Consider the following 17,606-nt stretch of genomic DNA (forward strand, 5'->3'; position numbering starts at 1 on the left):
ATTAAATACCTACATCAAATCAGATCACTTTCACATGGTGACATTACAGGACGTAATCCCACTGCTCAAACAACAAGACAACAAGACTACATGACAACACTAGACCTAAAGGATGCAAATTTCCATATACCGATACATCCTTCACACAGAAAGTACTTAAGGTTTGTATTCCAAGGGGTACATTACCAATTCAAGGTGTTGCCATTCGGAATAACAACTGCGCCAAGAGTTTTTACAAAATGCCTGGCAGTCGTAGCTGCACATATCAGAAGGCAGCAAATACATGTGTTCCCGTACCTAGACGATTGGTTAATCAAAACCAATACGCAAGAACGGTGTTCTCAACACACAAAGTATGTCATAGAAACCCTCCACAAACTAGGTTTCTCAATCAACTACACAAAGTCACACCTTCTGCCATGTCAAACACAGCAATACTTAGGGGCGACAATCAACACAGCAAAAGGGATTGCCACTCCAAGTCCACAAAGGGTTCAGGCATTTCACAATGTAAGTCAGGCCATGTATCCAAAACAAAAAAATACCAGTCAAAATGGTGATGAAACTCCTAGGCATGATGTCCTCATGCATAGCCATTGTCCCAAACGCAAGGTTGCACATGCGGCCCTTACAACAGTGCCTAGCATCACAATGGTCACAGGCACAGGGTCTACTTCTAGATCTGGTGTTGGTAGACCGCCAAACATACACCTCGCTTCAATGGTGGAACAGTATAAATTTAAACCAAGGGCGGCCTTTCCAAGACCCAGTGCCACAATATGTAATAACGATAGATGCCTCCATGATAGGGTGGGGAGCACACCTCAATCAACACAGCATCCAAGGACAATGGGGACAGTCAGCAAAAACCGTTTCACATAAATCACTTAGAACTATTGGCAGTATTTCTAGCGCTGAAAGCATTTCAACCCATAATAAGACACAAACACATTCTTGTCAAAACAGACAACATGACAACGATGTATTACCTAAACAAACAGGGAGGGACACACAACACAGTTGTGTCTCCTGGCACAGAGAATATGGCATTGGGCGATTCACAACCACATTCGCCTAATAGCACAATTTATTCCAGGAATTCAGAATCAATTAGCAGACAATCTCTCTCGGGATCACCAACAGATCCACGAATGGGAGATTCACCCCCAAATACTGAACACTTACTTCCAGAGTTGGGGAACACCACAAATAGATCTATTTGCAACAAAGGAAAACACAAAATGCCGAAACTTCGCATCCAGGTACCCACAAGATCAGTCTCAGGGCAATGCATTATGGATGAGTTGGTCAGAGATATTTGCTTACGCTTTTCCCCCTCTCCCACTCCTTCCATATCTGGTAAACAAGTTGAGTCAAAACAAACTCAGACTCATACTAATAGCGCCAATATGGGCAAGACAACCTTGGTACACAACACTACTAGACCTCTCAGTAGTGCCTCATGTCAAACTACCAAACAGACCAGATCTGTTAACGCAACACAAACAACAGATCAGACACCCAAATCCAGCATCGCTGAATATAGCAATTTGGCTCCTGAAGTCCCAGAGTTCGGACACTTAGACCTTACACAGGAATGTATGGAGGTCATAAAACAAGCTAGGAAACCTGCCACTAGACATTGCTATGCAAATAAGTGGAAAAGATTTGTTTTACTGCCATAATAATCAAATTCAACCCTTACACGCATCTGCCAAAGATATCGTAAAATACTTACTACATTTGCAAAAGTCAAAGCTAGCTTTTTCTTCCATTAAGATACATCCTACCACAATTTCAGCTTACCTGCAAATTACGCACTCAACTTCACTATTTAGGATACCAGTCATAAAAGCGTTTATGGAAGGACTAAAGAGAATTATACCACCAAGAACACCACCAGTTCCTTCATGGAACCTCAACATTGTTTTAACACGACTCATGGGTCCACCTTTTGAGCCCATGCACTCTTGTGAAATGCAATACTTAACATGGAAAGTTTCATTTTTGATTGCCATCACATCTTTAAGAAGAGTAAGTGAGATTCAAGCATTTACCATACAAGAACCATTTATTCAAATGCACAAGCATAAAGTAGTTCTACAGACAAATCCTAAATTTTTACCAAAAGTCATATCACCGTTCCACTTGAATCAAACAGTAGAATTACCAGTGTTCTTCCCACAGCCAGATTCTGGAGCTGAAAGAGCACTACATACATTAGACATCAAAAGAGCGTTAATGTACTACATTGACAGAACAAAACTAATTCGAAAAACAAAACAATTATTTATTGCTTTCCAAAAAACTCATACAGGAAATCCAATTTCTAAACAAGGCATTGCTAGATGGATAGTGTTAAATGCATTCAAACCTGTTATCTTAAAGCAAAAAGAGAACTGCCTATTACACCAAAGGCACACTCAACTAGAAAGAAAGGTGCTACCATGGTCTTTCTAGGAAATATTCCAATGACCGAAATATGTAAGGCAGCTACATGGTCTACGCCTCATACATTTACTAAACACTACTGTGTAGATGTGTTAACAGCACAACAAGCCACAGTAGGTCAAGCAGTACTACGATCATTGTTTCAAACAACTTCAACTCCTACAGGCTAAACCACCGCTTTTGGGGAGATAACTGCTTACTAGTCTATGCACAGCATGTGTATCTGCAGCTACACATGCCATCGAACGGAAAACGTCACTTACCCAGTGTACATCTGTTCGTGGCATTAGTCGCTGCAGATTCACATGCGCCCACCCTCCTCCCCTGGAGCCTGTAGCAGTTTAGAAGTGGATCTTGAACATTTGTAAATATATTACTTTAAACTACATTATGTACATACGTATTCACTCCATTTCATGGGCACTAGTACACACAACTCCTACCTCACCCTCTGCCGGGAAAACAATCTAACATGGAGTCGACGCCCATGCGCAATGGAGCTGAAATGGGAGGAGTCCCTCGATCTCGTGACTCAAAAAGACTTCTTCGAAGAAAAACAACTTGTAACACTCCGAGCCCAACACCAGATGGTGGGATGTGCACAGCATGTGAATCTGCAGCGACTAATGCCACGAACAGATGTACACTAGGTAAGTGACATTTTCCATATGTATGTTTATATGTATGTATATGTATGTATGTATGTATGTGTGTGTATGTGTATGTATCTGTGTGTGTATGTATGTGTATGTATGTGTATGTGTATATATGTGTGTATATATATAATATGTTCGATGGCATGTGTAGCTGCAGATACACATGCTGTGCATATGTCTGCCATCTAGTGTTGGGCTCGGAGTGTTACAAGTTGTTTTTCTTCGAGCAAGTGTTTTCAAGTCACGGGATTGAGTGACTCCTCTTTGGCTCCATTGCGAATGGGCATCGACTCCATCTTAGATTGTTTTCTTTCTGCCATCGGGTTTGGACGTGTTTACTTTCGCTCTGATAGTTTTGGATTTGGATTTGGAAAGGCTTGAAAACTCTTTATTTCTTGTCGGTATTGTTTCTTTCCACCTTCTTTCGACACTTTGGTACAGTCGGTTCAACATCTTTACTCGGGGTGCCCGTGCCCAACGCTGGCCTGGTCGGGCCGACCACGTGGAAGCCTCATGGACCGGACTCCATTCCGATTCTGTCCTCAGTGCCACGCTAAATTCCCAAACACGGACCAACATCTCATCTTTTTTTCTTTATTATCACATATAAGAGGATCTAGAAAATGCATGGCTTTAGGAAGTGTGCTGTACAAAACCTTCTGTGTTTTGATTTGATAAACTAATGTTATCCATATATAATAGGAACTTTGGGCACCCTGTGAGTGCATATAACTACTTGCATTTTGGTTCACTGTTGACAATGTTGTCACTTTTTGGGGAATAATGAATGTTAATAATTCATGTTTGAAAACTTTTACCTTAAAAAAAAATATATATGTTCGATGGCATGCGTAGCTGGAGATACACATGCTGTGCATACGTCTGCCATCTAGTGTTGGGCTCTGAGTGTTACAAGTTTTTTTTATTTATTTTTTTAAGAAGTGTTTTCGAGTCACAGGTTCGAGTGACTGCTCTTCGGCTCCATTGTGCATGGTCATCGACTCCATGTTAGATTGTTTTCTTTCTGCCATCGGGTTCGGACGTGTTTCTTTTCGCTCTGATAGTTTGATTCGGAAAAGCTTAAACTATTTCTCGTCGTTATTGTTTCGATCGCGTTGCACCTTCTATCGATACTTCGGTACCGTCGAATCAAACATCTTTACTTGCCCTTCGGGGCGCCCGTGACTAACTTTGCCCTCGTCGGGCCGACTGCGTGGAAGCCTCATGCACCGGACTCCATTCCGATTCTGTCCTTCGTGCCACGCTAAATTCCCTTATATGGACCAACATCTCGTCTGTAATCTCTGCCTTTCACCAGACCATCGGGAAGAAAATTGCGAGGCCTGCAGATCCTTCCGATCCAAGAAGATGCTCCGAGACAGAAGAGCACGGAAACTCGAGATGGCATCCAAAAGCACTGAACATCTCGACGCCGAAGAGGAGGAGATCATGCAGACCGCTGTCTCTGTTCGAGGATCCAACTCCGAGCTGGAATCTGAGGAGAACAGACTGGTCACGGCAGGACAGCACGTGAGTAGGCCTGCCCCTGTCCCATCCAAGCCGAAACATAAGGCCTTGGGGACGCCATTGCCTGAAGGCCATGGCTCGACCCGAAAAAAGACCTTCGGTGACCAACCCACAAGTTCGGCACCGAAAAAGGCCACTCCTCCAAAGCCATTGGACTTGAGTCGAAGCTCTGTTTCTGAACCGAGCAGACACCACTCTTCTGAGTCGAAATCTCAAATCTTTCTCGGAACTGAGACCATCTTCGACTCCATGTTTTTCGATCCCAAAAAAGCCAGTTTCAGAGGCAAAAAAAACTGCTCAGTGGCTTACACTGAGGAGCATGGACTTTCAAAAGTACTTAAGCCAAAAATCTACAGAGGAGGACTCACAAATGCAGCCTTTCCTAGAACAAATGGATGAAAGGCAAACCAGGATTCATATCCACAAAGAAACTGGCAGAATTTTGACTGCATCTCCTCCATAACCAAAGAGGAAATTAGCCTTTCAGGAGGAATTGGGCACTGCACAGCCTCCAGTGCCAAGAACAAAGGAGAGGCCTCCACCTCCTCAGTTTTCTCCTTCTCAGTCTCCTCCTCACTCTCCACATATCTCTCCTCCTTCCAGCCCTACACCTATGCAGTCACCATCACATTCATTTGATTCACAGCACAATATAGATCCATTGGATCTTTATGATCCAGATCCCATTCCCAGTAATGACTGACTGCTATCCCTCAAAGCCTTCACCACCTGAGGATAGTACAGGGTACAATCAAGTACTACCCAGGGCTGCAGTATACCATAGTGTTACGATGCACACTGAACAGTTGGGGGACGATTTTTTTATTTAATACTCTCCTCCACGCACACAACATACTAGTCGCTCCCTCTGCTCCCAGGCATGCTAAGACATACTGATCACATTTTTAGCGAGCCTGTCAAAGCGAGAATAATAACTCCCAGGGTAGGGAAGAAATACAAGCCGCCTCCCTCTGATCCTGTGTATACAACTCAGCAACTCCCTCCAGACTCTGGTAGTAAGCGCTGCTAGGAAGAGGGCAAGCTCGCAGTTGTCAGGTGATGCACCCCCACCAGACAAAGAGCAGAAAATTTGATGCTGCAGGTAAGAGTGGCATCCCAGGCAGCCAACCAATGGAGAATAGCCAACTCTCAGGCATTGTTGGCTAGATACGATAGGGCACATTGGGATGAGATGAAAGATATAATTTAGCATCTCCCCAAGGAACATCAAAAAAGGGCACAGCAGATAGTGGAGGAAGGGCAAGCCATCTTCAATGACCAAATTAGGTCTGTCCTGGGCTCAGCGGACATGGCTGCCAGGAGCGTCAAAACTGCTGTAACAATCAGGGGAGACACATGGCTCAGGTCCTCCGGGTTCAAACCTGAAATTCAGGTGATGTTGAACATGCCATTCAATAAAAAACAACTTTTCGGGACAGAGGTGGACACTGCAATTGATAAAATTGCGTAAAAGACTCAGACACCCCAAAGGCCATGGGTGCGCTATACACCACACAGTACAGGGGATCCTTTCGGAAACCACAGTTTAGAGGTGGATTTAGGCCCCAGAGTACAGAGCCATCCACATCACAGCCAAAATCACCCTACTAACCTCAATATCAAAGAGGTCGTAGCAGAGGTTATAGAGGCCAGTACCCCAGAGGCAGGGGAAAATATCAGACATCAAAACAAGCCTCACAAGGTAAACAGTGACTTGTATCATTCCTTTCCAATTCACACCTCCCCTGGGGGGGGGGGGGGGGGAGAAAGACTGCGAAAGTTCCACAGCAATTGGCTAAACATTACCACAGACAACTGGGTATTATCAATTATCTGCAATGGCTATTGCTTAGAATTGATACAAACTCCACCAACCCATGCCACAAAGTCAAGTAGGAACTGGAGTTTACACCCTGTAGTTCCTCATTCCCAAAAAGGATGGCAACTTAAGGCCAATATTAGATCTCAGAACCCTCAATCTTTTCATTCTGTCAGCACACTTTCATATGGTAACACTACAGGATGTTATCCCACTACTTAAGCAACACGATTTCATGGCAACATTAGACCTCAAAGATGCGTATTTTCACATACCCATCCATCCTGCGCACAGAAAATATCTCCGGTCTTTCATTCAAGGAAAGCACTATCAGTTCAAAGTGTTACCCCTTGGAATAACAACAGCTCCAAGGGTATTCACAAAGTGCCTAGCGGTAGTCGCAGCTTAACTAAGAAGACAACACATACACGTCTTTTCATATGTAGACGATTGGCTAATAAAATCAAACAGTCATACGCAGTGTCAAAACCATATGCATTACATAATACAAAACATGCGCACGCCTGGGTTCTCAATAAACTCCCAAAACTCACAACTACACCCTGTGCAAATGCAACAGTATTTAGGGGCAATACTAAATACTAAAATTGCTTGCAAGTCCAAATACGCAGAGAATACCAGCATTCCACAATATATTAGCCCAAATACAGACAGGTCAACAATACACTGTCAAATTTGTCATGAGACTATTAGGTATGATGGCATCATGCATTGCAATTGTTCCATATGCAAGACTAAACATGCGGCCCTTGCAACAGTGCCTTGCACAACAATGGTCACAAGCACAGGGTCAACTTCAAGATCTAGTGTTGATAGACCGCCAAACATACATGTCCCTTCAGTGGTGTAGTTCCACAAATCTAAACAAAGGGCGGCCGTTTCAAGACCCTGTTCCTCACACCATAGTTATAACAGATGCATCAATGATTGGCTGGGGAGCTCACCTCAACAATCACATCCAAGGACAAACACAAACAGCTACACATAAATCACTTAAAGTTGTTAGCTGTCTTCCTAGCACTCAAAGCTTTTCAGTCTCTCCTTATTCACAAGAATGTCCTGATCAAAACAGACATGACCACCATGTATTACCTAAAAAAACAAGGAGGGACACATTCGTCCCAACTCTCCCTCCTAACTCAAAAAATTTGGAAATGGGCAATTCACAATCAATTTCACCTGGTAGCACAATACATTCCCGAGATACACAACCAGCTAACGGATGTTCTCAGCAGAAATCAACAGACACACGAGTGGGAGATTCACCCTCACATACTTCAAAAATATTTGCAACAATGGGGAACACCAGACATAGATCTATTCGCCACCAGCAAAAACGCAAAATGCCAAAACTTCGCATCCAGATACCCACATCCCCTATTCAAGGGCAATGCTCTATGGATTAATTGGACAGGGATATTTGCTTACCCTTTTCCCCCTCTCCTGCTCATTCCATTTCTAGTCAACAAATTGCGTCAAAACACGCTCAATCTGATACTCATAGTGCCAACGTGGGCCCATCAACCGTGGTACACAACACTACTAAACCGGTCAGTAGTATCACATTCCAAACTCCCAAACAGACCAGATCTGTTGAAACAATACAAAGGGCAGATCAGCTACCCAAATCCCAACACACTCAACCTAGCGATTTGGCTCCTGAAATCATAAAATTTGGGTATTTACAATTACCAACTGTATGTATGGAAGTAATTAAGAAAGCAAGAAAACCCACTACCAGACAGTGCTATGCCAACAAATGGAAAAGATTTGTATATTACTGTCAGTCTAAACAAATTTCCCCCTTTCCGCATCAATACAAGATATTGTATGCTATTTGCTTCGTTTGCAAAAATCAAATCTAGCATTCTCTTCCATAAAAATACACCTCACTGCAATTTCTGCATATTTGCAAAATATACAGCACAGCTCTTTTTTTTTTTTAGAGTACCTGTTCTCAAACCATTCATGGAAGGCTTAAAATGCATCATTCCACCCAGAACGCCTCCAGTTCCTTCGTGGAATTTAAACATAGTGCTTATGCGACTTATGGGTCCACCATTTGAACCTATGCACTCTTGTCAAATACAATTTTTAACATGGAAGGCTGCCTTCCTAGTCACAATTACTTAGATAATTGCGAAGAGTTAGTGAAATTCAAGCTTTCTATTGAAGGATTGTTCATACAAGTACACAAACAGTCGTACTATGAACTAACCCTAAATTTCTTCCTAAAGTAGTATCACCTTTCATATCAATCACAGTGGAACTACCAGTCTTCTTCCTACAGTCAGGTTCTGTGGCAGAAAGAGCTATACATACATTAGACATTAAAAGAGCTCTAATGTACTACATAGATACAACAAAACTTTTCAGGAAAACTAAACAGCGATTTGTAGCTTTTCAAAAACCTCATACTGGTAACCCCATTTCAAAACAAGGTTTAGCAAGATGGATAGTAAGATGCATCCAAACATGTTACCTTAAAGCTAAAAGACAACTTAGTTGCTCCTAAAGCACACTTTTCACAAGGAAGAAAGGTGCTACAATGGCCTTCTTAGTAAATATACCAATGGCTGAAATATGTAAGGCAACTACTTGGTAAACACCACATACATTTACTAAACACTATTGTGTGGATGTTTTAGCAACACAGCAAGCCACAGTAGGTCAAGCTGTACATTATTTCAAACAACTTCAACTCCTACAGGCTAACCACCGCTTTTATAGGAGGAATAACTGCTTTGTAGTCTATGCATAGCATGTGTATCTGCAGCTACACATGCCATCAAGTGGAAAATGTCACTAACCCAGTGTACAGCTGTTGGTGGCATGTTACGCTGCAGATTCACATGCACCCTCCCACCTCCCCAGAGGCCTGTAGTCGTTTAAGTTTAACACTTGTACGTGTGTGTGTATGTATGTATATATATATATATATATATATATTTTTTTACCATTCCACTAGCATGGACATCTCTTTTCTTTACCTACCTTACCCTCTGCGGGAAAACAATCTAACATGGAGTCAATGCCCATGCGCAATGGAGCCGAAGAGGAGTCACTCGATCCCGTGACTCAAACACTTATTCAAAGAAAAGCAACTTGTAACACTCAGAGCCCAACACTAGATGGCAGATGTATGCACATCATGTGAATCTGCAGCAGAACATGCCACGAACAGATGTACACTGGGTAAGTGACATTTTCCATCCGTGTGTGTATGTATGTATGTATATATATATATATATATATATATATATATATATATATATATATATATACACACTTCTGAATGCACTGATATACGATCTATTAAAGTGAAATAGTTCTGCATGTCAATGAAATACATCTTTTGAATTCTGAATAGACCTAATCATTTTTTTACACTTATACTGCAATATGGCTTTGAAAATGAAGGGTTCCCTAAATGGTGCAGGACACCCTAGATACTTCCTTTTTTCAACTTCAATTAACCTTTGAATAAAGACTTGTCTGTTGTTTTCTCTTTTTTTAAGTTCGTGCGGAGTTGAGTGAACAGTTGCCCGGTGTTGCTGTTGATTAGGATGCGTAAATAAAGGTCAGGAGAGCCACATACGGCCCTCCGGGCTCTAGTTTATCACTCCTCTAGCATGTACATTCAAGCTCTCGCTAGTTTGATTTGTTTGGGCCAGAGGCTCCTCCATTCACCTCCCCTTTAGGACACACCTTGGTACATTTTTGGACAGGTTATTCGGTTGATTTCATGATCTTTACTATAAGCTAAAAAATGGGCCAGGTGCCCTTTCTTTGTAACATTGATCTGCTTAGATCATGGCCCCAGGACATCTTACATTATTTCTCAAAACTGAGACTGTTTAATTACGTTTTTCAGAGGAGGTTCACTGCTAACATTTTCTACAGCCAGTCCCAATCTTACCTTGTTTTCAAATCTCTCTCAAGGTTAGATGTTTAATTACGATTCTCTGCATGAGAAATCTCCTGCTTAATAACTTGAGGAGGAGGAGAAACTCTACTGATGCTAAGATTTGTATTCTTTTCAAGTGGGAACCCAGAATATGTTCCACGTGTTAATTGTGTCCAGCGGGGCTCCAATGTGTTTTTTTTATTTTTTTATTATTATTTGCTCCATTAATTGATTCCACTATCAATATATCTCCACAACATTTAAAAAAACAAAAACAAATTTTTAAGGTGTTCATTTTTATTTTATTTTTTACCAGTGTTTCAAAATGTAATATTCTGTTTTGTGGTTTTTTTCCCCCTCTCTCTCTCTGTGTAGGATTGCATGGCATTGTTTTGTGTTTGTGAGTGTATGTATTACATTGTATTATCTCAGATGCGGTCAAAACTAATCTGAATAAACCTGTGAGCCTTTGTACTCCTGTGGTGGATTGACACTTCCAGGAGTAAGTCAGAAGATAATATCTTTGACTAGGACGAAACTGGCAGGTGTACCTGACCCGCGATCCATCACTGTCAGCTCGGATTGTGCCTTGGTCCAAGTCTATCACAACTATTGACTGTCAATGGAGCTTTGTGCTTTTTGGCGCTATTTCTACTTGAAACTTTATGAATTCCTGAATCCAGTTCCCTTTATTGGGATTTTGTAACTTTATTTATTACATGTTACTTTATTTTCCGCATTCAGTTTGGGATTTTTATTGTTTTGCACTTCAACTTTATTACTATTTTGCTACTACATAAATACTTTACACATTGTCCTTGGAAAAGCTAGCCTACTCTGTACCACAGCTAGTAAGGGGTTAAGCTCAGGTTATTTTAGTGACTTAGAGGGTTCCCCCGGACAGTGGATTTGATTTCTCTGTTTTCCTTGAGGTGGGTAGCCACCCAACCCAAATAATTCATTGTCTTACAATCAGCCTGTAGGAAGTTGGCTCTGTATGCACTATTTCAAAGTAAGGAATAGTATGCACAGAATCCAAGGGTTTCCCCTTAGAGGTAAGATAGTGGCAAAAAGAGATAATACTAATGCTCTATTTTGTGGTAGTGTGGTCGAGCAGTAGGCTTATCAAAGGAGTAGTGTTAAGCATTTGTTGTACATACACACAGGCAATAAATGAGGAACACACACTCAGAGACAATTCCAGGCCAATAGGTTTTTGTTATAGAAAAATATATTTTCTTAGTTTATTTTAAGAACCACAGGTTCAAATTCTACATGTAATATCTCATTTGAAAGGTATTGCAGGTACGTACTTTAGGAACTTTGAATAATCACAATAGCATATATACTTTTTACATAAAACACATTTAGCTGTTTTAAAAGTGGACACAGTGCAATGTTCACAGTTCCTGGGGGAGGTAAAGTAATGTTAGTTTTTGCAGGTAAGTAAACCACCTACGGGGTTAAGAATGGGGTCCAAGGTAGCCCACCATTGGGGGTTCAGAGCAACCCCAAAGTCACCACACCAGCAGCTCAGGGCCGGTCAGGTGCAGACTTCAAAGTGGTGCCCAAAACGCATAGGCTTCAATGAAGAGAAGGAGGTGCCCCGGTTCCGGTCTGCCAGCAGGTAAGTATCCGCGTCTTCGGAGGGCAAACCAGGGGGTTTTGTAAGGCACTGGGGGGGTCACAAATCCACACAAAAAGTACACCCTCAGCAGCGCGGGGGCGGCCGGGTGCAGTGTGCAAACAAGCGTCGGGTTTCCAATGGGAGTCAATGGGAGACCAAGGGGTCTCTTCAGCGGTGCAGGCAGGCAAGGGGGGGGCTCCTCGGGGTAGCCACCACCTGGGCAAGGGAGAGGGCCTCCTGGGGGTCACTCCTGCACTGGAGTTCCGATCCTTCAGGTCCTGGGGGCTGCGGGTGCAGGGTCTTTTCCAGGCATCGGGATTTCAGAGTCAGGCAGTCGCGGTCAGGGGGAGCCTCGGGATTCCCTCTGCAGGCGTCGCTGTGGGGGCTCAGGGGGGACAACTTTGGTTACTCACGGTCTCTGAGTCGCCGGAGGGTCCTCCCTGAGGTGTTTCTTCAGCATTCGAGTCGGGGTCGCCGGGTGCAGTGTTGCAAGTCTCACGCTTCTTGCGGGGATTGCAGGGGTCTTTAAATCTGCTCCTCTGGATACAAAGTTGCAGTCTTTGTTGAACAGAGCCGCTGTTCTCGGGAGTTTCTTGGTCTCTTGGAAGCAGGGCAGTCCTCTGAGGATTCAGAGGTCGCTGGTCCCAGGGAAAGCGTTGCTGGAGCAGGTTTCTTCGGAAGGAGGGAGACAGGCCGGTAGGTCTGGGGCCAAAGCAGTTGGTGTCTTCTTCTTCTCTGCAGGGGTTTTCAGCTCAGCAGTCCTCTTCTTCTGTAAGTTGCAGGAATCTCAATTCTTAGGTTCAGGGAAGCCCTTAAATACTAAATTTAAGGGCGTGTTTAGGTCTGGGGGGTTAGTAGCCAATGGCTACTAGCCTTGAGGGTAGGTACACCCTCTTTGTGCCTCCTCCCAAGGGGAGGGGGTCACATTCCTATCCCTATTGGGGAAATCCTCCATCTGCAAGATGGAGGATTTCTAAAAGTTAGTCACTTCAGCTCAGGACACCTTAGGGGCTGTCCTGACTGGCCAGTGACTCCTCCTTGTTCTCATTATTTCCTCCAGCCTTGCCGCCAAAAGTGGGGCCGTGACCAGAGGGGGCGGGCAACTCCACTAGCTGGAGTGCCCTGTGGTGCTGGAACAAAGGGGGTGAGCCTTTGAGGCTCACCGCCAGGTGTTACAGCTCCTGCCTGGGGGAGGTGATAGCATCTCCACCCAGTGTAGGCTTTGTTACTGGCCTCCGAGTGACAAAGGCACTCTCCCCATGGGGCCAGCAACATGTCTCGAGTGTGGCAGGCTGCTAAAACCAGTCAGCCTACACGGGTAGTTGGTTAAGGTTTCAGGGGGCACCTCTAAGGTGCCCTCTGGGGTGTATTTCACAATAAAATGTACACTGGCATCAGTGTGCATTTATTGTGCTGAGAAGTTTGATACCAAACTTCCCAGTTTTCAGTGTAGCCATTATGGTGCTGTGGAGTTCGTGTTTGACAGACTCCCAGACCATATACTCTTATGGCTACCCTGCACTTACAATGTCTAAGGTTTTGCTTAGACACTGTAGGGGCACAGTGCTCATGCACTGGTGCCCTCACCTATGGTATAGTGCACCCTGCCTTAGGGCTGTAAGGCCTGCTGGAGGGGTGACTTATCTATACTGCATAGGCAGTGTGAGGTTGGCATGGCACCCTGAGGGGAGTGCCATGTCGACTTACTCGTTTTGTCCTCACCAGCACACACAAGCTGGCAAGCAGTGTGTCTGTGCTGAGTGAGGGGTCCCCAGGGTGGCATAAGATATGCTGCAGCCCTTAGAGACCTTCCCTGGCATCAGGGCTACCAGTTACAAGGGACTTACCTGGATGTCAGGGTGTGCCAATTGTGTAAAACAAAAGTACAGGTTAGGGAAAGAACACTGGTGCTGGGGCCTGGTTAGCAGGCCTCAGCACACTTTCAAATCAAAACATAGCATCAGCAAAGGCAAAAAGTCAGGGGGTAACCATGCCAAGGAGGCATTTACTTACACAGCCTGTAAGGGAGAGGTCAAGATGTTTATAGTGCTTCATCAATGAGATCTTCCTCCATTCCAAACTAATCTCCCTCTCCTTCCAAGTAACTGGTTAGAGCCTTTTGTAGTTTAATCTATGGCACTTCAGTATGAAATTTAATGCTGTTCAGGCAGCAATGTTTTCCCAGTTGGGCTATTGACAAATATGATAACCATTGAGATGAGGGGCAAAGTCTGAGAGGGAACCCAAAGAAGAGAGAAACCAGGTTCGACTCAAACAATTCTGAGATTGAGTGTTTGATACACCAAACCCCATCTTCTTTCAAATAAGCTAGTGCCTACTGACCTGTCCGATTGAGCCCTACAAATCCTTGCCTGTTGTATTGGAGGAACTATTACACCACTATATGATGACTCAACGGCTACTAATTTCCAGATAAATTGATGTCTCTAAAAGATTGATTCGGCAGGCTTGGTGTTGGTGAATCTCTTGCTTTAAGTAAAGCATTAAGCTCTTCACATATGATTTGATCATTAAACACAGGGTTAAATAAAGTCATATATTCTAAGCATCATTATATACCAGGGCCTTGATTCGTATGAATTGAATGTACTGAACTAAGCAAACAATCCTGTTAATACATATGTGATTCTTTTCAGGTTCTTTTGCATCGGCTTCTTGTTTAATATGCAGATACAAGGTTGACAGTGAGGCAGTCAGAGGAGATATTTTTAACCAGGTAATCTATTCTTTTGGTTACACAATGTACAGCACAGTACAATAATGCTTCATTGGTCTGACTAAGAAGACCTACATTTACAATATTTAGTGGTTTACAGTGTTTCTGTTGTATGGTCTTGATATGTTTTTCTTCCATAGGATCTATTTTGTAAAGATTTTCTGACTGAAAAATGTAGTTTATTAAAACTGTCACATTGCAGTTGTAAAATGCACTAAGGGGGAGTGAGCAGGATAGTTGCAGGGGCTTACCCTCCTATATGATCAAGTATTTTAAGCCAAACGAAAGTCCAGCACTTATCTAAAGGGTTAATCCTCCAGAAAATCGGTCTAGGAAACTGATTAGTTTCCTTAGCAAATACTCACCACCAGGATTATCCCTTGGTGTGGCATGCTTCATCGAGTCCACTGCAGAACAAGGTTTACTGTGACTAACTGATGACGTGGGAGCACTTCATATATGAACCACTATGATAGTGTGTAATAGGAGTGGGGGGGGGGGGTCATAAAAAGGATTTTAAAAAAACGCCTCCCAGGTAAACTAATATTTTAATAAATTCCCTAGTGGTGGTATGGTTAAAAATGGGGTGATAAGAAGGGCCGGGGGTGAAATGATGTTTATTGAACCTGCCTTCCTAATGGTGTGGTCTACATGTTTCAAGCCTACCCCTCTGCTTTTTGTCAGGACCAAGAGTGTCTCCCTGATACCACTCCCTCTATGGGGAATGTGCTAATACACATCCCTATTGTGTTAATATATAACCATGCTACACCTTATTATCGTGGACGTTCAGTATTCATAATTGCATATACATTTTGTGCCTAATTTAATAATATAACACCCATAAAATGTGAGACAAACCTAAATACTATCTTCAGTATTAATAATTGGTAATTAGAAGCACACAGTGATGCCTGCACACTCACACACAACACAGGAAACAACATACAACACATAAAAGCACACCACAAACGTATTAAAGAATAGGATCATATGTCATGGATTCTCTGGTCAGGGTTGTGCGCTTGTAGTCACACTCTGAGGATAAACATAAAAGTTAAGCTATATCTCACTGTAAAACACCATGGTAAAAGCGTATTCGTCCCCCCTGCTGCTTAAACCAGAATGGTACTTACTACTCCAAAGCGTCACTCCGGTTAATTAACCTGTCTTTCTCCTGCCCAAGGTCCATATGTGATCAGCCTCGGTGAATGCAGCTCATTTTTGAAGACCGAGTGCGTGCTATCTAGAGACAATTACACGTCCTCTTTTGAACACGTAACAACTAGACTAACCATACAGAGATTGCGACCCCAGATGGAACATAAGTTATGTTCCATTGAGGACCCCTCCTAAATTGAGCCAGCTAATTGGATTGCCTGGCAAGAATACAGCTGGTCCCTGGTGAGCTTTAAAATAAGCTACACCCTCAAAAAATAGAGAGGGTGGGTGGGGGGTCAAAAAGGGGGCAGAAACCGGGGTGGAAGAATAAAAAGAAAGAAAAGGGCGGAGCAGAGGCTCTGAACAAAATCTGATTCAGGGGTAAATTAAACCTGTGGGATATAGGTCTGTGCACAGCGGAGTTATTGGTTAATGGATATAGTGGATGGATCATTGGTCACTATTACTTTATCGGGGCTTATAGAACAGAATAAGCACAGGTGAAAAAGAGGCCTGCAGAGTATATTCCATAGTAAAGGCATTGTTTCTCCATTGTTGTGGAACATGCCTACAGCTATGTGTAATATCAAAAATTGTAAAGGGGTGGAATGCAGACAGAGGCTCACCTCTTCATCATGGTTTCACATGGCCCCAAGGAATGTACTCATTCATCCCCATTACATTAGTTTGTAACTTAAAGACTTTTCATTTTTCCTTGGTGTACAGTTTGGATTTGCAGTTAGACCCTTCTTTTAGGTGCTCCAGAACAACCCACTGATAATCGTGTACTGTATGTCCCTTTTCAGTGAAGTTGGCTGACATCTTAGTGGTGGCCCATCTGCATCTTAGGTTGCTCCGAAGTTCACGGATTCTTGTCTTGATTTCTAGTGGTCATGCCGATCTAATGGAGGTTGCAGGGGCATATTATTAAATATACCACTTATTGTGTTTTGCAGTTGGTGAAACCTCTTAATTCTTATGTGGTATTGTTGAAAGTTACCCTTGTCATGGTTTTAGTAAGGTGGTTCAGGCAACATCCTCCACAAACGTGGTGACCTGCCACCTGTGGTAGGTTGCTTGTTATGGTCGCTCTATCTATAGTCTGCCTACGAGGTTGTGTATGCACTAGTATGTCCCTTAAGCTCTGACCTTTTCTGTATGAGAACATGGGTTTCAGAAAATTTAGTGACCCACTGTTGAGGATGGGCCAGTTTTGAGTAATAATCTTGCTCACTTGATTAGAAGTGTATGTCATGATGCAAATAGGTCTATCCTCCCGCTCCTTAGGTGCTCTTATTTCCAGTATGGACTCCCTATTATTACTACGTGCCAGTTTCATTGCTTTTATCATACTGGATGAATACTTCCTGGCCTCCAATTTAGCTGCCTACAAAATGTGTTTAGGTTAAACTGCTGCTATGTTTACAGTATTCTACCTTTTTGTAAGATCTTTTTTATTTTTTTATTGTGTATTTAGGAGAAATGTTTTATGATTATTGATTTTCTGAATCCGAATAAACTTGTAATTGAATTAATTGCACAATTTACCATTTTTTTCACAAATGAAAACCTGCTTAAAACACATTGTTAGAGTAGTTTTTGATTATAACTGTATAAAGATGCCACCACTCGTGGGAAAATGTAGTATTATATTGCAGCTAGTTAAAAGGTGTCTTAATATATTTCTAGGCTGGGGCATC

The 17,606-nt window shown here is 42.8% G+C and overlaps 1 protein-coding gene across 1 annotated transcript in view; it reads left to right on the forward strand.

Annotated features, from left to right (window-relative positions):
* Positions 1–17,606, forward strand: part of SIRT1 (sirtuin 1) — a 496,870-nt gene that overhangs the window by 235,029 nt on the left and 244,235 nt on the right. Inside the window, exon 6 of the mRNA XM_069240513.1 lies at positions 14,666–14,745. Coding sequence (XP_069096614.1) covers positions 14,666–14,745 — 80 coding nt within the window. The remainder of the gene's footprint in view (positions 1–14,665; positions 14,746–17,606) is intronic.

Source organism: Pleurodeles waltl, chromosome 6 (assembly GCF_031143425.1).
Source record: "Pleurodeles waltl isolate 20211129_DDA chromosome 6, aPleWal1.hap1.20221129, whole genome shotgun sequence".
Lineage (NCBI taxonomy): Eukaryota > Metazoa > Chordata > Amphibia > Caudata > Salamandridae > Pleurodeles > Pleurodeles waltl.